Source organism: Patiria miniata, unplaced genomic scaffold (genome assembly GCF_015706575.1).
Source record: "Patiria miniata isolate m_02_andy unplaced genomic scaffold, ASM1570657v1 HiC_scaffold_22, whole genome shotgun sequence".
NCBI classification, from domain to species: domain Eukaryota; kingdom Metazoa; phylum Echinodermata; class Asteroidea; order Valvatida; family Asterinidae; genus Patiria; species Patiria miniata.
This window is the reverse complement of record NW_024037061.1, coordinates 15163752-15183136: the sequence shown is the minus strand read 5'-3', so window position 1 is coordinate 15183136 and position 19385 is coordinate 15163752. Positions and strand designations below refer to the sequence as shown.

Sequence of the window (19385 nt, the reverse complement as noted above, 5' to 3'; positions counted from 1 at the left end):
GGGTCATGCGCATGTGTATGCATGCATTTAATAAAGCCGTCCAGCTGATCGGACCAGAATAATCCATTTACAAAAATGGGTAAGGGCAGTACAATTATTTATATTCTTTTTAGTTACAGTAATGCAGAGGAGTCCAAATTTTGAATATTTCTCAATTATATGAGTATTCATTTAAAACAAAATAAGGTCTGTTTACGTTTCTATTGGATAATTTGTACACGTATTGAAGATTATTTCATGTAGGATAGTTTACATTTCCCCTACAAAAAAATGGTATATTTTTGCCTGATGTATTTTTGTTTTGGTTTGACCAAATAACAACCGATTCGAAAGATGATTGTAAGACCATAATAAAATAATCCTCCAAAACATAAATTGTCAGTGATTTTTTCAAAATAGATTTGAAATACGAAGCGACTAGTAACTAAACTTTGATATCGTATCTTGAAAGTGATATTGCCATTTCGAAGTCTAGTGAAATTGTGACAGATAGCTCTCTGTTTTGGGCGGATCACATCTTTCTGTCTGTGTATATCGATGCGATATTGCTCATGGATTTTCACGGAACCCGTTAAATGCCTAAATAGCCAGGGGGACACAGTCCTATGTTAATTTGTATAATAGTGGTCATAATCTTTCAACAATTTTCAAGAAATAAAATATTTTTATACTTTAAAACTATATATAAAATGTACATTTAAGGTATTTTCTCCATTTGATTAATATCCACACAAAAATCTTTTTTTTAAACCAAAGTATAGTATCCGTGTTAATTACAACCGTGCCCCCTTTTCCTTACTCCGTTGCTGAGTTTCCCACGTGGTAGTGGTCTTGAGTTGAAGTTGCGGAGAATTTTGTCTAAAATTCTCCTTTGCACTGAGGTAAATATTGCAATTATAACAATTTACGTATGCAAAGTGTACTCTCCTTCCGGTGTTGGTTGTAATAGTCTTGCCATTTATTTTATATCGTGATAAATGAGTGTTGTAATGTCGGTCACACGTGGCGTTTTCAGCATGTTGGTGGAGTCTTACCATATGCCCAAACAACATGGACGTGATGCATGGAGATGGAATTCGCGTGATGAAAATAATGACGGGCCTGAAACCTGATTGCATTATTTTAAAATAATTTTTAAGACTATAAATAATGAACAATTGAGTGCCATGGTAGCAGGGATTCACATCCCCTTATGTATAATAATTCATCGTTTTTTTTATAACTGTCCCTTTTCTTTCTTTTTCTTTCCTTCTTATTTTTATCAGGTTTTTTTTTCATGTCAGCATTTTTGAACTCCTGAAATGCCTGACCTGACGTGTACGTGGTTAATGCCATGGTTAATGCATTTCCATGCTATTTCTTTTAGTTGCGCAATTTGCAAAACTGACTGTGAGAAGAATTCCATACCTGGAAATCACTTGACACCCTAGTCTGCTACTGCTAGTGCACAAACCAGTACGAGAGTGGTCTGAAAACTTCTAAGTTAGGGCCAAAAAAAAAAAGTCTCCGGTTTCTGGTATGGAGCTTGCCCCAAAAGTGGTGCGGCGACGCGGCTTTTTTTTTTTTTTTTACCTGTTTTTTTTTTTTTTTGGCTTCAAATGTCGGCTGATGACTGGAAATGGTGCCCGACTAAACTTAGTGCAAATATATGGGAGCCCAGAGAGGCCACATAAATCTTATTCTCGATCATAACCCCATCTAAAAACACGTAGAAATTGTGCAGCAGCAGAAGTCCAGTCAAACCAGTGAGTTTGGCGGTTTTGAAACATCATATTGTATTGAAAAAAAAACTTTTTCATTTTGCCGACGCGCATGGCTACGGCGACGCGCGCGCATACCAGAAACCGGAGACTTTTTTTTTGGGCCTAATTGGGGTTTTTTTCTTCAGTCAAAGCTTCAATAATATTTTCCCGGCTAAATTTGACGGAAAAATGTTGCAACCTGACGCCACTTCCGCTATTAATAATATTGTGTACAAAGTATGTTTTGACTCTATGGAGAGTCAAGAATTTTAAAAAAATATTTCCTAACAAAATTGGAAATATGTTTCTCAGTCCCACTCCCAGGTTCACGGTCTTATCATCATTTTTGCAATGAGTGACCTTCATTGAGATGATATATGAAGACAAAAGTGGCGTCCGGTTGCAACATTTTTTCCAGTTTGACTTTTTAGGACATGTTATCGCTTTCTGACGGTTGATAGGTCATTGCAGGGAAAAATTAGTGATGGCCATGTATGGAATTCTTTCCTGGACTTAATGCTGTGTGATGCAACCTGTAGTCATGGTAGTGGATTCACTTGCCAAACCTTTCTAACATTTTTGGATCACAAGAAATTCTTTTGCAGAAAACACAAATCATATTTAGACATATATTTTGAAGATAAAAAACTTGATGGACTTTAATTTATGCGCTGATATTCCTACCAGACTTTACTTGCACATGATGACAAAGTTGTATGAAAATAGTCATGCGTGAAAAAGTTGAGGTATTTGTATTCTATTTTTTAACAGGGATGTAACTTGTAACTGCAAAAGTTCACTGAGAAATGTGACATTAACCCTAACAACCCTGAGCCCATCAAGCTCCAACAGCGGGTTTTGCTTGATTTTGGCAGGGTTGGTACCGAACACTGGCCAGCTGGTGTTGGACTTTGATTGACTGGGTACCAAAGGCCCAGGGAGACCCTGTTGAATTTTGTGAGGTTCGGGGCAGAAGGGCATGAGATTTGTGAACACGTTGGAGTTTGAGGGAGTTCACTGGCATTTCTTCGTGGGTATGCTCACCCACGGTCCTCGGCACAGTTTGTGGTCAAATGTGCATGTACATTGGAGTTTGGGGGAGTTCACAGGCATTTCTTCGTGGGTACGCTCACCCAGGGTCCCCACTATACTTCTGTTCAAATATATTGCTTTATTTTGTTAGGTTTGGTACCATCCCTATCCAATCACTCGACAATGCATAGGCCCATCAATACCAAGTCAATCAAACTCCAACAGTTGGAGTTTGGCAGGTTTAGTACTGTTCCCCGTACAAGGCCTGTTGGAGTTTGGCAGTTTTGGTACCAGTACTTACAGACCTGTATGCAGCTGTTGAAATTTGTTAGGTTTGGTATACTTTCTAGTGCAAGAGCCTAGGGGGTTAGGGTTGATAATAGTAACTGAAGCCTAGAGGTTGAGCCTGCACAGCAGTTGCAGTATAATTAAAAAGATAATACTCAACCTCAATACTATTTCTGAAATAATTGTAAAGATGAGCTTCATGTTCTCAATGTCTAAAACAATGAAAAGATAGTGCAGAAAAGGAATACATGTACGTTGCTGCATTACTCTGATTGTATCGTTTGGTTTTTAGAAAGAAAAAATACCTTGCTGACTTATGCTGGTATTGCTTTTTCCCTACAGCTGGCCCTTAATGGCAATGCAGATGACAGAGCGGCATCACAGCACCAATGTTTTCGCACAATTCCGACGAAGACCACCTTCAAACATTGTACTGAGGCTATTATCGGACCGAAATATATTGCCAGTCTACCTATTACAAAGCCAGCCTGTACTAGACTCGAGAACTTAAATATTCCATTTTTTTCCTCTGCTGTTTTTTTGATACTACGTAAATTATTTCCATCAGGAGTGGGTGATTTAGTTTCCGATTGTACAGCGATTGGTTTTATATAGGAATTCACGAAGTGTCGTTTGTGTGCCAGTTGGCATTTTTGTTTTCTGTTAAAAAAAGAGTTTTCTTGAAAAGTGAAAGACATGGCGCAGTTGCGTTACACAAAGTATGTAGCCGTGTGCGGCACGGCGTTGACTGCTGGTTTAGTAGGCGTGTATTTGTACAAGCGAAGAGCAGCAAGGAAGGAGGAAGAACGACGGGCTAGGAGAGAGCAAGAAAGCAAAGCGGAGAAAGTTGTGGAAGATAAGGCTTCAGAACGAGAAGAACCAAGTAAGATTGCCACTACCCAAAACAGTGACCTGCAAGTGACCTCGCACAGTGATAGCGGGATCGGTGCAGAAGAGCTGGTCTCACCAACTGAAAAGTCATCCGATCAGGACCTTTCTCGCACTGGGGACAAGCAGCGCTCGATAGGCGATGAAGCACAAGACATGTTTGCAATGATGGACACGCACGAAGCTGCTGCACCAGAGAGCAGTTATAAAGAAGAGTTGATTACTCCGGTTGAGGAATCGGTGATGCAGTCGGTGCAGATGTCCGAGGAGTCGTCGCTTCCACCCAGCAGTACTCTACCAGGTGATGCTCAGGAGCGTTGCGAGTCTGGCACCCTGACCCTTGATTGGGCCGCTGCCATGGACCAGGTGGACGAGGTACCGAAGGAGGAATCCCTGGTGTCGCCAACTACGAGCTTGCAGAGTCATCCTGAAGGGTGAGAAACATAGTGTAGTTGATGTGCAGTTGGGCCCTTGAACTCGTTGTCAATTGCAATGTGTACTAAGCACTGTCGATATCAGAATTCTCAATAATCAATATATCGGAAATCCAATGTGAATATTCGGTATATCGATTATCCAATGTAAAAGTTAAAGACCATAGAGATGAAACTTTGACCCAAAAAACTATCTCTAGAGTTTATTGCTCAAACTTTTTAAAACAAATCTCAGCACTGAGAGTTTATCCAGAACGGGCTTGAGGCAGGAAAATGGGAGAAATTCTGTAAAATATTGTACACGTGCAAATTAAACATTTTTGAACACTTAGTTTGACTCTCAGGAAGAAGTAAGATATTACCTTGAATGTCATGGTATTTAAAAAAAATTATTCAAGCTAAAAGTTTGTCACATTTTGCTAAAACCCTTAAGGCATTCTAGCCAGAAACTCTGCTAAATATGCAACATGCAACGTGCAACACTTATCAAAATGACAAGCCTGCCCAATGCAGCAAGATCCAGTCAAACTATTCAAGGCCAAACTGCCCAAGAGTCTGTGGTCACCAACTGCAGCAGAGTACAACTGTGGCATTGTTGGATGGGACTAACTCCCATTGTTTCAGAGATGTCCCATTTATGCACTGGTGTTGATGGCTCAATGCATACTTATACACCTGATGCACAGTTCTGCATTTTGCAGGGTAGGGGTATGGGTAGCTTATTTTCCCAAAAGACCCTTCCAGTTCACCTCAGTAGAATGGTACATTTACATTCCCACTGTAGAAAATAAACCGGATTATATTTACAAAGCTGTAAACCAATGAACCATGTGCCTCTGTGTTGGTGCAATACTGCAACAGAGAAGGTACGAGAACGACATCTATCCACACAAAGAACAGTTCCTTGGGTCAGTCGGATTTTTCACAAAATCAACTTGAAAAGTTTTTTGGGGACTGTCTACAGGTATTTTGTTATTTTTCCAATCCAGGGTCTCAATGTCAAGCCACGCATGTAACTTAGATAAGGTTTTCAATGACAAGTAGCTCCCTTTCTTCAAAGAGATTTTAGAGCCTCCTTTCATTGCAATCCACCTGAGCCTGTCTGGGTTTTTTTGTCAACAAAAACTATTATCAGCTCTCAAAACATACTCAAGAAAATCTGTCAGTTCTCAATACACAGTGTTAAGTTGGATTTTGTAAATTTGTCTACATAAACATGTATCTCTCACTTCTGTGAATAACATCCACATACATGTATTACAACGACAGTGACTTTTAGAAATCTTCCGAGAAGTCATTTGATATTTTTACATGACTTATGGATAGTCATGGTCAGTCAGTCACTGACCATGACTATCCATAGTTCATGTAGAAATATGACAGCACCTTTGAGCAAGAGTTTGACTCACAGTGTACTCTTTTTAAAAATAATTTTCATAAAAAGTCAGAGGGCCTGACGTTTCAATTCTTGCAGCATTTTTCTCGAAGGCATCTATTTCTCATTTTTTGTTTTTCAATTTTTAAAATTGTAGTTCTGTAGCTGGATCGGATCTGAGCACCGAGACCAACAGCGACAGTTCTTCCTTGGACAGTGGCAGGTGCACGGGCTCAACCACCAGCACTGGTGCCCAGCAGCATCCACAGCCCATGCGGGAGTTGCCCACGCTCTACCAGTTTGAGTTCCCGGCCAAGGAATGTGGAAGGCTCATTGGGAAAGCAGTAAGTTGTCCAACAGGATACCGGTACATCACTGCTGTATTCTGAAATGTATCTTACAATTGTAAAAAAATTTTTTTACTTGTTTACTTTAACCCTAACCCACCTCACTCCTCCAAAATCCTCCTGGCGGTTTTGGAGGATTCTAGAGGATTGAGGATGAATGGTGATTGAATCAAATGAGGATTCTGGAGGATTGAGGATGAATGGTGATTGAAGCACATGAGGATTTTGGAGGATTGAGGATGAATGGTGATTGAAGCACAAGAGGATTTTGGAGGATTGAGGATGAATGCATTTTGAGGCAGGACTGTCTGATGATTTTGAAGGATTTGGCGTTGGTTATCTTTCATTTAAACACGAGTGCAAAGTTTTGGGATGAGGAGGATTTTGGAGGATTGAGGATGAATGCATTTTGAGGCAGGACTGTCTGACAATTTTGAAAAATTTAGGCGGAGTTGCAAAATTTTGGAAAATTTTGGAGGATTTTGGAGGATTGAGGATGGTTGTAAGCAACAAGGGCCTAGGGGGTTAGGGTTAACCCTAACCTTACCAACTCCTACCAACTCCATCAAAATCCACCGTCCCCTTCCCCCCACCCCACAAAAAAAAAAATTTGGTAGATTTTGGTGGATATGGACATGCTGGTTTGACTAAATTTTTGTTGAGGTATGACAGACTTGGGCCGGGAGGCCTGAAGCACTGCCAGTGGAATCTGATGGATTTGGTCCAGTAAACCATAAGAGTTTGCCTATGTTGTGTATGTTGAGAAACTACTGGAGTGTGGTGGAGTTTTGCTTTTGCTTACTCGAAAAGATATGTAGGTTTCTTCTTAACCTGTAAATACATTATTAATTTCCTTTCCCTTACTTAAGAGAAATGGAGGTTTGCTTTCATATAGAAAAATACATGGTATTTTCTTTCCTTTACTCCAGAAGGCATGGAGGTTTCCTTTCATCCTATAAATACATCGTTTCTTTCCTTTCCCTTACTCCAGAAGACATGGAGATTTGCTTTCATGCTGTAAATACATCATCTGTTTCCTTCCTCTTACTCCAGAAGACAGGGAGGTTTCCTCTCATCTTAAAATACATCGTCCCTTTCCTTTCGCTTACTCCAAAAGACACGGATGTTTCCTCTCATCCTATCAATACATCATCCCTTTCCTTTCTCTTACTCCAGCAGACACAAAGGTTTCCTCTCATCCTGTAAAAACATCATCTATTTCCTTTCCCTTTCTCACGAAGACATGGAGGTTTCCTTTCATCCTATAAATACATCATCTCTTTCCTTTCCCTAACTCAAGAAGACATGGAGGTTTCCTCTCATCCTATTAATCCATCATCTCTTTCCTTTCCCTTACTCCAGAAGACAGGAAGGTTTCCTCTCATTCTATAAATACAGCATTTCTTTCCTTTCCCTTTCTCCAGAAGACATGGAGGTTTCCTCTCATTCTTTAAATACAAATGTACATAATTTCTTTCCTTTCGCTTACTCCAGAAAACATGGAGGTTTCCTGTCATCCTGCACATACATCATCTCTTTTCTTTCCCGTGTTCCAGAAGACACAGAAATTTCTTCTCATCCTATAAATACATCATTCCTTTCCTTTCCCATACTCCAGAAGACACGGATAATTCCACTCCTATAAATACTTATTCTCTTTCCTTTCCCTAAATCCAGGAGAAACGAAGGTTTCCTCTCATCCTGTAAATATATTATTTCTTTCCTTCCTTTCTTCAGAAGACGTGGAGCTTCCTCTCATTCTATAAATGCATCATCTCTTTCCTTTCGCTTACTCCAGAAGACATGGAGGTTTCCTTTCATCTCGTAAATACATTATTTCTTTCCTTTCCCTTCCTCCAGCAGACATGGAGGTTTCTTCTTATCCTGTAAATACATCATCACTTCCCTTTCCCTTACTCCAGAAGACAAGGAGTTTTCGTCTCATTCTATAAATACATCTCTTTCCTTTCCCTTACTCCAGAAGACACAGAGGTTTCCTTTCATCCTATAAATACATCATCTCTTTCCTTTCCCTTATTCCAGAAGACACAAAGGTTTCCTCTCATTCTATAAATACATCATCTCTTTTCTTTCCTGTACACAAGAAGACACAGAGGTTTCCTTTCATCCTATAAATACATCATCTCTTTTCTTTCCTGTACACAAGAAGACACAGAGGTTTCCTCTCATCCTATGAATACATCATTCCTTTCCTTTCCCGTACTCCAGAAGTGACGGAGGTTTCCATTGCTATAAATACATCATCTCTTTCCTTTCCCTTAATCCAGGAGACATGAAGGTTTCCTCTCATCCTGTAAATACATTATCGCTTTCCTTTCCCTGACTCCAGAAGACATGGAGGTTTCCTTTCATTCCATTCATTGTTTCTTCCCCTTCCCTTACTCCAGAAGACATGGAGGTTTCCTTTCATCCCGTAAATTCATTGTTTCTTCCCCTTCCCTTTCTCCAGATGACACGGAGGTTTCCTTTCATCCAATAAAAACATTGTCTCTTTCATTTCCCTTACTCGAGAAGACACAAAGGTTTCCTCTCATCCTTCAAATACATCATCTCTTTCCTTTCCCTGTCTCCAGGAAACATGGAGGTTTCCTTTCATCCCGTAAATACATTATTTCTTTCCATTCCCTTACTCCAGAAGACTAGAGGTTTGCTTTCACACTGTAAATAAATCATCTCTTTCCTTTCTCTTACTCCAGAAGACATGGAGGTTCTCTGTCATCCTATAAATACATCGTCTTTTTCCTTTCCCTTACTCCAGAAGACATGGAGGTTTCCTCTCATCCTATCAATACATAATCTCTTTTCTTTCCCATACTCAAGAAGACACAGATGTTTCCTCTCATCCTATCAATACATCATCCCTTTCCTTTCTCTTACTTCAGCAGACACAAAGGTTTCCTCTCATCCTGTAAATACATCATCTATTTCCTTTCCCTTTCCCACGAAGACATGGAGGTTTCCTTTCATCCTATAAATACATCATCTCTTTCCTTTCCCTAACTCAAGAAGACATGGAGGTTTCCTTTCATCCTATAAATACATCATCTCTTTCCTTTCCCTAACTCAAGAAGACATGGAGGTTTCCTCTCATCCTATTAATCCATCGTCTCTTTCCTTTCCCTTACTCCAGAAGACAGGAAGGTTTCCTCTCATCCTATAAATACAGCATTTCTTTCCTTTCCCTTTCTCCAGAAGACATGGAGGTTTCCTCTCATTCTTTAAATACAAATGTATCATTTCTTTCCTTTCGCTTACTCCAGAAAACATGGAGGTTTCCTGCCATCCTGCACATATATCATCTCTTTTCTTTCCCGTGTTCCAGAAGACACAGAGATTTCTTCTCATCCTATAAATACATCATTCCTTTCCTTTCCCGTACTCCAGAAGACACGGATGTTTCCACTCCTATAGATACTTATTCTCTTTCCTTTCCCTAAATCCAGGAGAAATGAAGGTTTCCTCTCATCCTGTAAATATATTATTTCTTTCCTTCCTTTCTTCAGAAGACGTGGAGCTTCCTCTCATTCTATAAATGCATCATCTCTTTCCTTTCGCTTACTCCAGAAGACATGGAGGTTTCCTTTCATCTCGTAAATACATTATCTCTTTCCTTTCCCTTTCTCCAGCAGACATGGAGGTTTCTTCTTATCCTGTAAATACATCACTTTCCTTTCCCTTATTCCAGAAGACATGGAGGTTTCCTCTCATTCTACAAACACATCATCTCTTTCTTTTCGCGTACTCCAGAAGACACAGGTTTCCCTTCATCCTGTAAATGTATCATCTCTTTCTTTGCCCTTACTCCAGAAGACAAAGAGTTTTCGTCTCATCCTATAAATACATCTCTTTCCTTTTCCTAAATCAAGGAGACACAAAAGTTTCCTCTCATCCTGTAAATACATTACATGTATTTCTTTCCTTCCTTTCTCCAATAGACATGGAGCTTCCTCTCATTCTATAAATACATCATCTCTTTCCTTTCGTTTACTCCAGAAGACATGGAGGTTTCCTTCCATCTCGTAAATACATTATTTCTTTCCTTTCCCTTTCTCCAGAAGACATCGAGGTTTCCTCTTATTCTATAAACACATCAACTCTTTCCTTTCGCGTACTCCAGAAGACACGGAGGTTTCGTCTCATCCTATAAATACATCATCTCTTTCCTTTCCCTTCCTCTCATCTTAAAATACATCGTCCCTTTCCTTTCCCTTACTTCAGAAGACATAGAGGTTTCCTCTCATTCTATTAAAACAAATGTACATCATTTCTTTCCTTTCGCTTACTCCAGACGACATGGAGGTTTGCGGTCATCCTGCAAATACATCGTCTCTTTCCTTTCCCTTACTCCAGAAGACATGGAGGTTTCCTCTCATCCTATAAACACATCATCTCTTTCCTTTCCGTTACTCCAGAAGACACAGAGGTTTCCTCTCATCTTAAAATACATCATCCCTTTTCTTTCGCTTACTCCAGAAGACATGGAGGTTTCCTCTCATCCTATAAATACATCGTCTCATTCCTTTCCCTTACTCCAGAAGACATGGAGGTTTCCTTTCATCCTGTAAATACATCGTCTCAGCTTTTCCCTCCTTTCCCTTTCTCCAGAAGACATGGAGGTTTCTTCTAATTCTATAAATACAAATGTACATCATTTCTTTCCTTTCACTTCAAAGAGATGATGTATTGATAGGAGGTTTCCACTCCTTTTCCTTCATCTCTTTCTTTTTCCCAAATCAAGGAGACACGAAGGTTTCCTCTCATCCTGTAAATACATTACATGTATTTCTTTCCTTCCTTTCTCCAAAAGACATGGAGCTTCCTCTCATTCTATAAAAACATCATCTCTTTCCTTTCGCTTACTCCAGAAGACATGGAGGTTTCCTTCCATCTCGTAAATACATTATTTCTTTCCTTTCCCTTTCTCCAGAAGACATAGAGGTTTCCTCTCATCCTGTCAATACATCATCACTTTCCTTTCCCTTACTCCAGAAGACAAGGAGGTTCCTTTCATCCTATATATACATCATCTCTTTCCTTTCCCTTACTCCAGAAGATGTGGATGTTTCCTCTCATCCTTTAAACACATCTCTTTCCTTTCCATTACTCCAGACGACACAGAGGTTTCCTCTCATCCTATGAATACATCATTTCTTTCCTTTCCCTTTCTCCAGACGACATGGAGGTTTCCTCTCATTCTATAAACACATCATCTCTTTCCTTTCGCGTAGGCCTACTCCGGCCTACTTTCCCTTCCTCTCATCTTAAAAAACATCGTCCCTTTCATTTCGCTTACTCCAGAAGACAAAGATGTTTCCTGTCATCCTATCAGTACATCATCCCTTTCCTTTCCCTTACTCCAGCAGACATGAAAGTTTCCTCTCGTCCTGTGAATAGGGCCTACATCATCACTTTCCTTTCCCTTACTTGAGAAGACATGGAGGTTTCCTCTCATCCTGTAAATACATCATCACTTTCCTTTCCCTTACTTCAGAAGACACGAAGGTTTCCTTTCATTCTGTAAATACATCATCACTTTCCTTTCCCTTACTTCAGAAGACATGGAGGTTTCCTCTCATTCTATTAAAACAAATGTACATCTTTTCTTTCCTTTCCCTTACTCCAGCAGACACGAAAGTTTCCTCTCATCCTATAAATACATCATCACTTTCCTTTCCCTTACTTCAGAAGACACGAAGGTTTCCTTTCATTCTGTAAATACATCATCACTTTCCTTTCCCTTACTTCAGAAGACATGGCGGTTTCCTCTCATTCTATTAAAACAAATGTACATCTGTTCTTTCCTTTCCCTTACTCCAGCAGACATGAAAGTTTCCTCTCATCCTGTAAATAGTGCCTACATCATCCCTTTCCTTTCCCTTACTCCAGAAGACACGAAAGTTTCCTCTCATCCTGTAAATACATCATCCCTTTCCTTTCGCTTACTCCAGAAGACCAGGAGGTTTCCTTTCATCCTATAATAATACATCATCTCTTTCCTTTCCCTTACTCCAGAAGACATGGAGGTTTCCTCTCATCCTAAAAACACATCTCTTTCCTTTCCCTTACTCAAGTAGACACAGAGGTTTCCTCTCATCCTATAAATACATCATTTCTTTTCTTTGCCTTTCTCCAGAAGACATGGAGGTTTCCTCTCATTCAATAAACACATCATCTTTTTCCTTTCGCGTACTCCAGAAGACATGGAGGTTTCCTCTCATTCTATAAACACATCATCTTCATCATTTCGCGTAGGCCTACTCCTGAAGACACTGAGGTTTCGTCTCATCCTATTAATACATCATCTCTTTACTTTCCCTAACTCTCATCTTAAAATACATCATCCTTTTCCTTTGCCTTTCTCCAAAAGACAAAGATGTTTCCTCTCATCCTATAAATACATCATCCCTTTCCTTTTGCTTACTCCAGAAGACAAAGATGTTTCCTCTCATCCTATGAATACATCATCTCTTTCCTTTCTCTTACTCCAGCAGACACAAAGGTTTCCTCTCATTCTGTAAATACATCATCACTTTCCTTTCCCTTACTTCAGAAGACATGGAGGTTTCCTCTAATTCTATTAAAACAAATGTACATCATTTCTTTCCTTTCACTTACTCCAAAAAACATGGAGGTTTTCTGTCATCCTGCAAATACATCATCTCTTTTCTTTCCTATACTCCGAAAGACACAGAGATTTCCTCTCATCCTATAAATGCATCATTTCTTTCCTTTCCCATACTCAAAAAGACACAGGGTTTCCACTCCTATAAATACATCATCTCTTTCCTTTCCCAAAATCCAGGAGACACGAAAATTTTCCTCTCATCCTATAAACACATCATCTCTTTCCTTTCCCTAACTCCAGAAGACATGGAGGTTTCCTCTCATCCTATAAACACATCATCTCTTTCCTTTCCTCTCATCTTAAAATTCATCGTCCCTTTTCTTTCGCTTACTCCAGAAGACATGGAGGTTTCCTCTCATCCTATAAATACATTATTTCTTTCCTTTCCCTTTCTCCAGTAGACATGGAGGTTTCCTCTCCTTTTATAAACACATCATCTCATTCCTTTTGCGTACTCCAACAGATACGGAGATTTCCTTTCATCCTGTAAATGCATCATCTCTTTCCTCCCCTTACTCAAGAAGACAAGGAGGTTTCGTCTTATCCTATAAATACATCATCTCTTTCCTTTCCCTTTCTCCAGAAGACACTGAGGTTTCCTCTCATCTTAAAATACATCATCCCTTTCCTTTCCCTTACTCCAGCAGACACAAAGGTTTCCTCTCATTCTGTAAATACATCGTCTATTTCCTTTCCCTTTCTCACGAAGACATGGATGATTCCTTTCATCCTATAAATGCATCATCTCTTTCCTTTCCCTAACTCACGAAGACATGGAGGTTTCCTCTCATCCTATAAATACATCATCTCTTTCCTTTCCTTACTCCAGAATACATGGAGGTTTCCCCTCATCCTATAAATTATTTCTTTCCTTTCCCATTCTCCAGAAGACACAGAGGTTTCCTCTTATCCTATCAATACATCATTTATTTCCTTTCCCTTTCTCCAAACATGCCAAAAGACATGGAGTTTTCCTCTCATTCTATATGGAGGTTTTCTTTCATCCAGTAGATACATCCCTTCTTTCCTTTCCCTTACTCCAGAAGACACGGAGGTTTCCTTTCATCCAGTAAATACATCGCTTCGTTCCTTTCCCTTACTCCAGAAGACATAGAGGTTTCCTCTCCTTTTATAAACACATCATCTCTTTCCTTTTGCGTACTCCAGAAGATACGGAGATTTCCTTTCATCCTGTAAATGCATCATCTCTTTCCTTTCCCTTACTCGAGAAGACATGGAGGTTTCGTCTTATCCTATAAATACATCATCTCTTTCCTTTCCCTTACTCCAGAAGACAGTGAGGTTTCCTCTCATCTTAAAATACATCGTCCCTTTCCTTTCTCTTACTCCAGCAGACACAAAGGTTTTCTCTCATTCTGTAAATACATCGTCTATTTCCTTTCCCTTTCTCACGAAGACATGGAGGATTCCTTTCATCCTATAAATACATCATCTCTTTCCTTTCCCTAACTCAAGAAGACATGGAGGTTTCCTCTCATCCTATTAATCCATTGTCTCTTTCCTTTCCCTAACTCAGAAGACAGGAAGGTTTCCTCTCATCCTGTAAATACATCGTCCCTTTCCTTTCCCGTACTCCAGAAGACATGGAGGTTTCCTTTCATCCTATAAATACATGTTTTTTTCCTTTCCATTACTCCAGAAGACACTGAGGTTTCCTTTCATCCTGTAAATACATCGCTTCTTTCCTTTCCCTTACTCCAGAAGACATGGAGGATTCCTTTCATCCTGTAAATACATCGTTTTTTTCCCTTTCCCTTAGTCCAGAAGACATGGAGGTTTCCTTTTATCCTGTAAATACATCCTTTCTTTCCTTTACCGAACTCCAGAAGACATGGAGGTTTCCTTTCATCCTGTGAATACATCATCTCTTTCCTTTCCCGTACTCCAGAAGACATGGAGGTTTCCTCTCATCCTGTGAATACATCATCTCTTTCCTTTCCCGTACTCCAGTAGACATGGAGGTTGCCTTGTTTTCTAATGACAAATCACAATGTTGGGTCCTTCTGTAAATGTAATTGTGTAAATTAGAAGGCCTTGCTTTTTAAACCCTTGCAGAATCTTTCTTGCTTCTGAGAGAACTTCTGCTTGTATCCAAACGTCAGAACTTCTAACTGTTGCAGTTTGTGCGTTTCACGTACATGCAGCTACAGTGTGGAGCGAAAGAATCTAGACTCCTGCGATAACACGCATACCACGCTATTTACATTTTATCACTAGCTAGGTTTACCGCGTGTTTATCGCGCTAATCACGCGTGGTTATCGCGTGTACGCCGCAGTGTTTTGCACATGGGCACTGACAGAAAGACGGAGAGCGGCTCCACGCGATAATCACGCGCGGGAAAAATATGCGGGAACAGATTTGGCGCTTTGTCCCACGCGTGGCTCCACGCACGGCTCCACGCGCGGGGAAAACTATCCCACGCGTGGGGCCGGGGAAGACAGACCGCACACCGCCCCGGAATACCGGCTGGGCTTTGCGCCTGGGACGGCCGTCTTTGCGCCGTTAATTTCCCGCAAGTTGGCGGCTGAATGATGTCAACTCAAGGAGGCACAAGTTTTTACACCTTAAAAATTCCCGCCCAGTAAAAAAAAGTCGGCTCCTTCTCAAGTTCTATGAAAGAATACTTCCCAAGGCAGTACTGCCGTCCAATCAAACACAAGTGGAACGAAGCTGAATTTCAGAACGACAAACGACGACCAATCACATCTTGCCATCTCACAAATTCCTACTTTAATTGGCTGCAGACCATGACCCTTAGTCAACAAAGAAACTCTACACGGATGTAATTCGAGAAGTCAATTGGACAACAGAGGCATGCTGCCGACGACGCTGCTATTAGTTGGCTGTCAATCATTCTTTGGGAAGTGTTTTTTTTATTCTCCAGAGCAGATTATTATGAAAGATACTGGCCCTTTTTTAACTGGCTCTGTTCATATTCCTCTTTGAATAAAAACATGAATGAAAACTTGCAACTTTACCACAGCATCATATTTTTCGTATATGGGTCCGAAGAGATCTTTCCCCCTCATGTTATAATAGTGTTTTCCTGGTTTGCGAGAATATTTTTCCCGCCTAGTTTTTCTCGGTATAGAATATTCTGTTCCCTATATCTTCAGAGAATTTATGTCCCAAATATTCTATTCCCATGCAGGAAACTTGAAATGTCCAGTCCCGAACAAAGACTCATTTCGTTCTTCGGAATAATACTTCTTTCCTTCATTTTGCCATTTCTGTCATGTCCGTCGAATAACCATCACAACAATATGCATTTTCAAAATTCTTTGTGCATATTGCAATGAACCACAGTGACTCAACATGTACTGCCGTGTTCATATTGAAATCTATGCACAACGTGCGGCGTGATCCGCGCGCTAACCACGCAGACATTTTGTGTGTTGTATTGATGGTTTCTCAAATGTATTACATTTCTGGGCCACGCGGTAAAAACTGTGCCAAAATCAGTACGCACTAGGACGGTGCGCGCTTGTGTGGTACCGGCTTATATGTACATTTGTGTACTGTGAACTGTAACGACAGCGCTTGGACAATTTATTGCACTGCGCTATGTGTTTTTAGTTTTAATTCACTGGGGGAAGCCGTCAGCATGTCTTACTCAGATTTTAGTCTGGAAACCAAAAGACGGCGGGTGATTTGTTTGTTAATTTATTGTTCTGCACATTTTCAAAGTGTTTTACCTTGCCATGTGAATGACCCAATTTACGTTAAAACATTGGCGTCAGTGCTGTCCGGAGTTGGAGATCGCATTCGAATTTAACACTTGCAATACTAGTACTTACCGGAGGTGTTAAACTCCGTAGCTTTAACTCACATTGCAGGATCGACGAAACGCCAGTTCCCTCAGCTCTGAGTACTCTGTGCACAATTTGCAACAGTGGCTGGCGTAACAAAAATTGCGAAGGGCTTACTTAAATCAGTTTATTGTGATTCGCCTGCAAAAACCTATACGCCATTTATCAGGCATGCAACTTTTCCTCAGATCAGCTGATTTCCTCCTTTTTTTTTTACTTCCCATGTGTGCCATTGAACACAGAAAAACACTGTACAAAGTCTGTGAAAAATTTGAATTTCCTCTTTCTTTTGTGATTTCCCAGTTGCATGCCTGATTTATATAACCTGATACATGTACATTTATTACTTTTGATTTATTTAATTTACCCCGGTTCTATTTTTTTTTCGCCACTGTAATTACCTGAAGAACGGGATTCATGATCAATAAATGGGTAGGTATTTCTGGGGGAAAATTCACTCTTGAATATAACTGTTGTGGCGTTAATATGATTTCTTTAAATATGGGGTGTGTAGGGCACTACATGTACACTTCATTTCAGAAACCCAGTTATCAAGTACAGTGTTTCACACGTTTTTCCTGTGGAAAGTTATATGAAAAGTGGTGGTATTTTTCTTGTCCATTTTATGCCATTGTTTTGAATTTAATTGCCTTTAGACTGTTTTGCTCTTAGAATTTTTATCCGGGTTGATTGGTGTTCTAATTTGGATGTTTCAAATTTGTTTTTGTTTTCTCCAATTTTTTTTCGCTGTTTTTCTTTAATTCGCCAACGTGTTTAATATGATTTTTTATGATCTTATACAATGTAGTTAGTTACACTGTAGGACTATAATTTTTCTTTTCGTCTGACACATCATCGCCGTGACAGTTTTTACAAACTTTTGCCTAAACCAGGAAACGTTTTCTTTTTCTTTTGAACACCGAACGTGGCCGAGTTAACTCGTGGCTCAAGTGTAACGTACGGAATACATGTATCTCCAAGCGCAATACATGTACATAGGCCTAACTTGGAACAGCTCGTAAACTTGCTCGCACTGAGAATGTTGAAGTCGGCATTGATCATATTACCTTGGGAAAAAAGAAAGTGTCTTTAAGTACTTGGGAGTTTTGGATGATAGTAATACTTATTGCCAAAATCATGTCACAAAGACAGCGTTAAAATTAAAAACAAAAGCTGTTTATTTTAGAATTCTGACTTTCATAGGTCCTGATTTTATTGTTCGTTGTCAGTGTTTTGTTACAGGGCACACCTCAGACGGTAACCGCAGGGTGATGGTTTCGTGTGTAGTAGCATTTGATCGCCAGTACAATCAACCGAGCACAGCTTCGCATGTTTTCAGCAAACCCCAAGTCCCGGCAAAACCAATGCCCCAGTGACAAGATCGTCATCCAATGGGTTTAAAAGATCAATTCTCGCGCGCCATTTGGTCTCTTTTAGCGCCGCCTCAAAAGAATTTCCCCTGGCCTACTTCTTATCTCCGAAAAAGATACACTGTATTACAAATGCAAGTCGGCTGTCAATCATTGACTGGAAGCCCAAGCTTTGCCCCAAAGGAATTTATTTAAAAGATACTCGTAATTTTATTCCCCGGATGAATTCGCCTTTTGGCCCAAAACCCTTATTCAACCTGTTAATCCCAAGAAACAGGGCCTAACATATTCAAAATAACTTCATACGTTTGTTCTTTGTCCACTTGTAGGAAATTGTATTTGAAAATTAATTTAAAAAATCCACTACCCCATCAATTCCAAAATGACCTTAATAATTTCCAAACACATTTTTTCTCGCTTTCACATAGAGAAAAAGTTAAATTATTTTACCAGCCCATTCATTTAAAGACCTCAAAAACTCAACGAATAGATGTTGGTGATTAATTTATTGAGTAGTTTACGGTTTATCAATTTAGACAATCTAAAAAAAAAACTTAGTCAATTAAATTTACGGAACTCCCAAACTCATTCACGACAGATTCCAGGGGGAAATTTTATACGATTTATGTCTGGGTTTTCATGTATCAAATATAAACAAGTGATCTATATATCCATGGAAATTAAATTACAGGCCTTAAAGAAAATCTTTACTTTACCCACATATTACGAGGTGAGAATAAATACGTAAGAATAAATCAAGATACTGTGTACTATGATGAATGTACTATGAAAAACAAAGATAAATCCTGAACCTTTTATAAATTTACCCCAGAACAGAATAAATTCCAGTGGTTAATTTAATGGACCTTTTTCTGATTCCCTTGTTTTTAAACAAAAAATGGCAAGGGGGAGTTTCAATGTTGCTTTTCTGATCTCCTACATATTTTCCCAATGGATTTCAAAGGGAGTTCTCTGTTTTTCTTGTTCGTGATGAAATGTGAATATTGCCCACAACCATTTAGTTGACAAGAATTATATTCTAAGGCTCAATACAAATATAAACGGTTTTATAAAATAGTTCTTAAAAAGTCAAAGCTATACACCACCCCTATCAAACCTTGGTCGGTTTCCTTTGATTAATTCCTGTTGTTCGAGAACTACACATCGAGGCTCTTATTGGTTGTTCGATAACGACGGTTGTCTTCCAAAGGATTCTGATTGGTGGAGTGTCTGGGCCGGGAAAGACTTATAGCGATTTATATCAAACAGCGGGACGCGCTCAGACGTATGGTCTGTCTTGAAGCGGAACAATTTAACCAGTAGGCGGTTTGCGCAAGCTGACTTGGAATTCTGTAGCGGACAAAGGTAAAGGGCGGACTCCTTCTGACCGAAAATTCCAGAGATCGTCTTACGGTCTAATTTGGTCGTGATG

General features: G+C 39.7%; 1 protein-coding gene across 2 annotated transcripts in view; it reads left to right on the top strand.

The window, feature by feature from the left end:
- Positions 1–774: 774 nt before the first annotated feature.
- LOC119730160 (A-kinase anchor protein 1, mitochondrial-like) overlaps positions 775–19385 on the top strand; it is a 38601-nt gene continuing 19990 nt past the window's right edge. Inside the window, exons 1-3 of one of the 2 annotated variants that reach the window (XM_038202941.1) lie at positions 775–881; positions 3405–4384; positions 5917–6103. In XM_038202941.1, the coding sequence (XP_038058869.1) occupies positions 3759–4384; positions 5917–6103 (813 nt within the window). In that variant the 5' untranslated portion in view covers positions 775–881; positions 3405–3758. Of the gene's footprint in view, positions 882–1150; positions 1170–3404; positions 4385–5916; positions 6104–19385 lie in introns of those variants that run through there. The other variant, XM_038202942.1, reaches the window with a different exon arrangement.